This window comes from Myotis davidii, unplaced genomic scaffold, assembly GCF_000327345.1.
Source record: "Myotis davidii unplaced genomic scaffold, ASM32734v1 scaffold10, whole genome shotgun sequence".
NCBI lineage: Eukaryota > Metazoa > Chordata > Mammalia > Chiroptera > Vespertilionidae > Myotis > Myotis davidii.
This window is the reverse complement of record NW_006283544.1, coordinates 3,275,550-3,283,659: the sequence shown is the minus strand read 5'-3', so window position 1 is coordinate 3,283,659 and position 8,110 is coordinate 3,275,550. Positions and strand designations below refer to the sequence as shown.

The 8,110-nt window shown below is 35.7% G+C and overlaps 1 protein-coding gene across 1 annotated transcript in view; it reads right to left on the bottom strand.

The window, feature by feature from the left end:
* The window catches only part of DACH1 (dachshund family transcription factor 1), a 434,735-nt gene that overhangs the window by 54,138 nt on the left and 372,487 nt on the right, over positions 1-8,110 (bottom strand). Inside the window, exon 9 of the mRNA XM_006753744.2 lies at positions 2,380-2,531. Within this exon, the coding sequence (XP_006753807.1) occupies positions 2,380-2,531 (152 nt within the window). The remainder of the gene's footprint in view (positions 1-2,379; positions 2,532-8,110) is intronic.

Below are 8,110 nucleotides of genomic sequence, written 5' to 3'. Positions count from 1 at the left end.
GTGCCTGGTCAGTCTGGGTGAGGGTCTGAGGGCTGTTCTCAGGCTGGTGGGCGACTGAAGCTCCCAGGCTCTCCTTTTTTCTTTTCTTTTTTTATTATTCTGGGATTTATTTACCTTCTATAGCTGTCACTGGAGCTGAGAGCCAGCTCCAGCTCTGAGGCCATTGCCGGCTGAAAGCAGGTACCTGGGTTTGTTTAGATTCTATAATTGAAACTCTGTTGCCATCACTGGCTGCTCTAAGCTGAGGTCACGCTGGCTGAAAGCAGGTATCTGGGGTTTGTTTAGGTTCTATAATTGCAACTTTGTTGCATCTGGAGCTCAGAGCTGGGCCACGGCAGGCGGGGAACCTTGGCTTCCTCCGTCACTGGAGCAAGCAAGCCTCATGTTCGCTTCAGCTGCCTGGCTGCCGGCTGCCATCTTGGCTTGCAGTTAATTTGCATATCTCGCTGATTAGCCAATGGGAAGGGTAACGAAATTATGGTTAAATACCATGTTTCTCTATTATTAGACTCTCTACATATATATTCACATTACATATATGTAAGACTATAGTCGACATGTATAATTTATTTATAATACAGTATTCTTATTGTAGGGGTTCTAACATAATCAGTCTCAGATTGCTATGATTTTGAACTAGAAATCATTTAGCTTGCCTTCACTGTCATCCTATCATCAACTCTTGCTAAAATATGTCTTTGGGGCTGGCTGGAGCATAGAAAGAGGAGTATATTCAATCTAGAGGTGCCTTCTATAAAATAAACAGTACCCAAATGTATACATGGTAAAACTAGAGTTTTCCTTTCTTTCTTTTTAAAGAAATAGTTATAGTTTGAGGTGATGTAGATAACATTTCTTGTCTGGGTAACACTGGGCTGGGACGGGTGAACATTTCCAAATTGACAGTATTTCTTCTAGAGACGTGGTATCCACACAGCAGAGGAGGCCACGCGCAACCCCCTCTCCAGGTGTGCAAGCTGCTTTTACACTGAAGAAACACAGAAATGTTTTCTCTGCCAAAATTAAAATGAAATTGCCACTTTCCTGGTTAAAGAGGTTTTAGTTAGTGAAAATACATAGAACTAGATGGAGGATTTTAAGTAAATGCCTCCCTTTTTTTTGTTTGTTTGCTTCATATAGAGTTGTATACATTTAAAAAAATGAATTGTTCCCTAATGTCACAATGCAAATTCAAAAATCTTGAGGGATATTTTCTGAAAGCATTTAATTTAACAAAAGAGAGACATTGTAAAAAATCTATCTCATAGCAAAATTACTATGAGTCAAATTTAGAAAAAGTATTATGTTTACTTTAAAATATAATCAACTATTTGGCCTTGATTAAATTTGGGCAGATTGATGATTTATTTCAATTACTGAGATATAAAGCCTTAAAGTTGAATACAGTTCTGGAGACTCTAATTACATTAGTATTAAAAATGCCACATTAATATATGAGAAGATATGTTCCATTAAAGGCCTTCTGTTATATCCTTGGAGAGGTAAATAAAATTAATTACATTTCTACTGGGAGAAAGTTTAATACGGTAGGAAATGTGTACAGAAAAATATCACCAAGGATGGAGTGCTAAGGTAAAAATTGAAAAAAAAAATATGTTATCAGCACAGTATCTTCAAGCACATTCATACTACTAGCTACTCCAAATGTGGAGAAATAGATGGCAAAAATCCCCATCTGGGGCCCACATGATCGCTTCATGTGTGGGCAAGAAAATTATGCTTTCTTTTATCCCACACGCTCTTATTATTTGGCTCCATGCTCTATGTTATTGTTAACTGCAAGTATTTTTGATTCATAATGTACTGTACATAAAATATACATCCTGAGGACTACATAGGAAATCCGTGGAAAGTTTTGTATGGCTTTTTGAAGTCTATTCTTTGAAGAAACCCTATTAACTGAAACAAACTTACTTATGAAAGAAGAGATGTTTTTGGATTCCTTCGTACTAGATGTATTTAAGTGACTAAACATATCATTTCCTCACTGGAAGTCCAACAGTTTAAAAATAACTAAATATTTATTAGAACTAGTGTGCCGCTATTTAGTAAATCAGACAAACTTAAACATTTAAATTCTTCCCATTAGTCAGCAATAACGAGAACATTTAGGCAACGTGATTTTTAAAACACCTAGGTCATTTTCATGTAAGTGTTTCTTAAGGCTCAACACATACATTTGTGTATTTCTAAACTAATTTGATTAGTGTAGCAAGCTTAAAATCTTAAATTGCTAGAAAAAGTTGAATACCATGGTTTAGTCAAACTCACGAGTAGATTAAACTGGCAAAGTATGACTTTGTAAACTCTGCAACTGGGTTTTCATGTTCCTTTCTCACAGGTTGCAGAAAGGCCTACCTGTATGTTAGTCAGCAGGGTCTCTATGGAAGACAATCCATCAGGAAACAGAAAAGGAGACGGAAACCCGGGAGGTAGTGGTTGTCCATGCCCAGTTAGAGAAAGTTTCTCAAGGCTGTCTCTTGCAGTTGGTGTGGAAAGTGGGGTCTCATCTGTATGTGATTGAAACAAAAATATAGAACAAGTTACGCTTGTCTGTTTTTATTAGACCTCAGTAATGGCTTCCCTAGTGGTTTCCAGAACATTTATTGCAAATTGGTTCCTGCTATCAGGAGAAAATGCTTTCTGCTGAATTTTCTTTAATGAAAAAGCTGTGGAGATACAACAAGATAACATTAATGAGTAACTTTATAAGCCTTTTAAATGCAGTCTCTAATGAGACTGAGTTTACAGTGCCATAGAATCTTTTTAAAACAAATATTATCTCATATATAGTTGTGATAATATATTCAGGCTGACTTTATGGGCACCTTCCCAATTATCTCATTTTAGTTTGCTCCGTTTGGATTGACAATAGAATCTTTCTAGAGCTCCATATAAGAGAAATACTTTGCATATTAGTATGTTTCTTTCTCAATTAACCCTTTATGTCAATGATTTGTTCAAATCTATTCTTAAGAAATCTACTAAATATTGTACAAATAAAACTTTTCCTTTCACATCTAAAAAGACAAACTGGAATCAAATATAATCATTCTAAGTTATAACTGAATTTTTCAATATCATTAAAACTAAAGGTCTAATTCTTCTTTTTTTAAATTTTTATTGTTGAAATTATTACATATGTCTCCCTTTTTCCCCCATTGACCTCTTCTAGCCCACCCCCAGTCCCAGGCCTTCACCACCCTATTATCAGTGTCCATGATTATGCATATATGCATACAACTTCTCTGGCTGATCACTTCTCACCCACCTACCCTCCATGAAGAAGGGTTGTAAAGAAGGGTAAGATAATACAGCTTTCATAACAATATTTTTAAAAACCAAATATAAAGTCCTCTAAGATAAATCATTCTTTACTTTGTTTAATATCTTTCATTATTTTAAGCAACTTAGAGTAATGCCCCAATATAAATTATTTTTACTTATAATGAAATCCTTTTACTTAGCTCTTTATTAGTTAAATATGTTCAGTTTCATTTAAGATAGATACAAAGTATGGCTTATTTTAGTTTATTATACCACAGAGAAGATTTTATTCACAGCAGAGTTCTCAATTTTATAAATATTTTATTTCACACTAGGAAAATTAATTAGAGCAATGTATTTGCTCTAATACATCCTGATAGTATTTCTCAATTTTGCAAGTGGCTAGAAACTTCAGCACACCTGCATTTATATTTATAATTTGATCCCACTGTTCTCAATCATTTCTTTATTTTTCATTACAACACCTAACCATACAACACATTTTCCAATTAACTCTCTCTGGGGCCGAAGTACTATGGAAGCTGCTACACTTCTCTGTAACTAATATCAGAATGAGTTAAATTCATCTCCCTCACCTTGCCACATTCTAGTTAATGAACTAAAAGGGAGGATGATTTGGGGAGAGGAACAATAACACAAGGTCTTCTATTAACCACACTCCTCACTCACTCACTCACTCCTCTGCAGTTTCTCCTTCCAGTCCCTCCTCTGTTAACTTACTAACAGATGATCTGAGGCAGCAGGTACCAGAGGAAGAAATGAAGTAAGCAGCTGAAGTAGGATTCATTGGGTTCTTATTTTCTTTTTTTATTCCACTTGTCAACAGGGTTAAAGAAAGACAGCAGGGCATGGCTAATGTGATCAAGGTGATCTTGGACACCATTTACCTCGCTGTTGTAAATTACTCCTCCAGACCAAGGCTGCTAGTGTTTTCTCACAATATCTCTGAAAAGGCGCTTGTTAACCATCTTTGTGCATGTGAAATTGTTTAAGAATGAAGAGCAATATTTTTTGATCAGCATCACCTTAGCTGTCACATGGTAAAGAACATGTGGCTTAATAGATCATGGGGATAATAATTGCTTGTCTCCTGAAGAAAGGCATAGAACCAGATGAGCACCTGAGACTGTGCTCAGCTTTAGTCTGTGACTCCACATTTCTTAAAGGTTGTCCAAGAAAAAAGCACCGTATCTTTGGGTACACACACACACATACATACACACAACTTTATTTAGAAGTTCCATCATCCCACGATTATTTAAACTTCAAAACATTTAAGCTTGACTATGTTTGCTTGTTGTGTGAATTAATTAATTAAATCACTCAAGATACATGCATTCATGTAGCCAATGTTTACTTAACATAAATACTGTGCTGGGGATAGATACTGGAGAGAGAATACTGAAAAATCCCACAATTTGTAAGCCTCAAGAAGTATTTTCTAGAATGACCAATCCCAATCATTAAATACCTAATTATTAAAGTTAGCAAAGCATTTTGTCTTCCATCCTTATCACATTACTACTCATTTTCCCCCAGTATAAGATTAAAATGGTGCATACATATGTTTCATGTTTTTTCTGTAGTTGCTTCAATAGAATGCTGATCTTGGTTCTCATGCTTTCAGCTATATGTGAGTAGATTATTATTTGGTATAAACTTATTTGATTGAATTCATTCATTTATTATTTTACATAGTAGAGATATTACATACGGTCACTGTAACGCTAAAAAATTTAGGGAAGAGTGAGTGACTGCTTAAAAATCTTTTTAAAGGGTGATTCTTAAGATCAATAAACATTATATAAAAGAAAACAAACTAATCAAAGATCAAACACACAAAACAAAATATTTTGGGGGTATCAAGACCCTACTACCTTAGAAGAAGTTGTCATCTTGTGGCAATTAGCATCATAGAGAGTCTCATTTGTCTTCCTACAAAGAGTAAAATTGAGAACAGGGTTCTTCCTTTTAAATAAAAGTGACCTTTGATATCCTAAATGTTCTCAGGAGATTAAAGCAAAAGTTTGAGAGACCAGACAACATGGAAGAGAGTTTTGACATCACATAATCTCTAAAGACTTTAAACAATGAATGATGCTGAAGCACAAATTCACAAAGGACATTATTCCAATTTTGTTTATTGTGCATATTTTTGAGTTTTATCTTTAAAAGAAAGTTGGCATGTCAGATATCATGATCTTTGATTATAGCATTTGATTCGTTCTTTAAAATTGTGTTCCTAAATAACGTGAAACTTACGGAAAAGTTACAAGACTTGTACAGAGAATTCCTTTATAACCTGTGGTTGGTTTGATGGTAGACCCTCAACATACATGTCCTTGTCTAATCCCTAGAACCTAGTAATGCTAGCTTATTTGTAAATTGGGGTTTCACAGATATAACTAAGTTAAGGCTCTTGAGATGAAGAGATCATCCTGCTTTTAGGATGAACCCTAATTCCAACCTTTCTTTAAAAGAGAAAGTCAGAGGGAGATTTGAGAGAGACAGGTTCACAGAGTCGAGGAGGAGGCAAAGAGCAGACAGAGAGGGAGATCAGAATGTTGTAGCCAGTCACAGAATGCTCACAGCCATCAGAGCTAGAAGAGAAAAAGAATAGATTCTCTTTGATAGCCCCTTGGAGATAGCTTGTCCTTGCTGACACCTTGAGTTTATACTCCTGGCCTCCAGAACTGTGAGAAAATGAATTTATGTTGCTTTAAGCCACCAAGATTGTGGCCTTTTGTTACAAGAGCCCTAGGAAACTACTTCAACTTTTTACCCCAAGTCACCAATGTTTACATTTTCTCACATTTGCTTTTTATCTTTCTGTCTTCTCTCTCCCTTTCTTGTTCTGTGTGTACATATGTTTGAACCATCTTCCCCTTTCAATCCTTAAGACTTCACTACATATTTCAGCCATATAAGGGCATACTCTTCCACAGTATAAAATGAGCAAGAAACACATACACAGACTACATTATTTAATCAAGAGCCCGCTTTCTATTTCCATAACCTGTGAGATGGTTTTAGTTGTAAAGAGTTAAATAATATGCCCAGCCAGGGGGGGTCAGTGGTTGAGCATCGACCCATGAGTCCAGAGGTCACTGGTTCGATTCCCAGTCAGGGTACATGCCCGGGTTGTGGGCTCAATTCCCTTAGGGGAGTGCAGGAGTCATCCATGTTTCTATCTCTCTATCTCTGTCCCTTCCCTTCTCTGCCACCAGGGAGTGCGGGCATGTGGTGCGTCTCTATTTGAAGAGTGTTGGGCAGTAATTTATAAATATTGTAATCTACTTGACAGGTACTTGAGGACTATTTTTTCTGGGCATGTGGTAGCCCCTAAGATACCCTCTCATGATTATTCCCTACTACTATACTAATTCTCTCAAGAACTTTCCCCTTAGTCTGAGTTAGATCTAACAAATAGAATAAAACAAATGTAATGATATGCTGTTTCTGAGGTTAGGTTATAAAAAGTCTGCAGTTCCCACATCTCTTTTCCTCTCTTTTCTCTTGCATTTCTTACCCTGGTGGAAGCCAGTTATCATGTCATGAGACAGCCGTGTAGGGGTAACATGACAAGGGATGGAGGCCTGTCAAAAATCACGTGAGTCAGTTTCAAAGCAGCTTCCCCCTGTGCAGCAGAGGCTTTGTTTTATTTTTATTTTATTAAATTTATTGGGGTGACATTGGTTAGCAAAATTATATATGTTTCAAGTATACAATTTTAGAATGCATCATCTGTATATTAAATTGTGCGTTTACTACCCAAAGCCAGATCTCCTTCTGCAACCATATATTTGACTCCCTTTACCCTTTGCTGTCCCCCCTCACCTCCCCTGCCCCTCTGGTAATCACCATACTGTTGTCCATGTCTATGAGTTTTTGTTGTTTGCCTGGTTTATTCATTTGTTACTTCAAGTTTTTTATTTTACATATGAGTGAAATCATATGGTTCTTGAATTTTTCCTACTTATTTTGCTTAGCACGATATTCTCAAGATCCATTCATGTTGTCCTAAATGGTAGTGTTTTATCTTTTCTTAGGTCTGAGTGCTATTCCATTGTATACAAGTACACTGTGTCCTTTATGTCCCAGTTGAGCCTTTAAGTGAGCTGCAGCCCAGCTGACAGCATAACTGCAACCTTATCAGAGGCCTTAAACCAGAGGCACCCAGCTAAGTTGCACCCAGATTCTCGATCCATAATAACTATGAGATTTTTAAATGTTTACGGGTTTAAGCCACTAAGATTAGTTAAAATTTGTTACACAGCTGTAGATAAATAAAACAGTATGTAACAGGTTGTTGTTTTTTAATACTTTGGAGTATAGGAAAAAATGACTTCATATCTAGTTACTTTCAGTGACTGTTGAAATGCAACAAATTCAACCTTCCTTTTCTAATTTTTAAAAACCCAGCAGCTTTAATGAGACAAATTTTAGTATCACTCAAATCTATAATTCCACATTCTCTATTATTTCTTATAAAAATTTCTAAAAAGTAGAGGCTTTATCAATATTGACTAGAGAATGGTAAAGTCTCTTTGGAATAAGAAATATCAGTATCTTCTTAATTACAGGTTTCAAAAAGTTATGAATATCTATGATTTTTTTGAAAAAGAATTAGTCTACAAAAATAACATAAAACACAAACATAAAATTTCAGAGCAAGTTATTGATTACTTAGGTTTACAAAATTAATTCTATTCAAGAATTTTCTAGAAACCACTGATAAATTTAGTGAGACCCTCGAGGTTATGAAAAAGGACCAACTAGAAATTAAGCATACACTGACTGA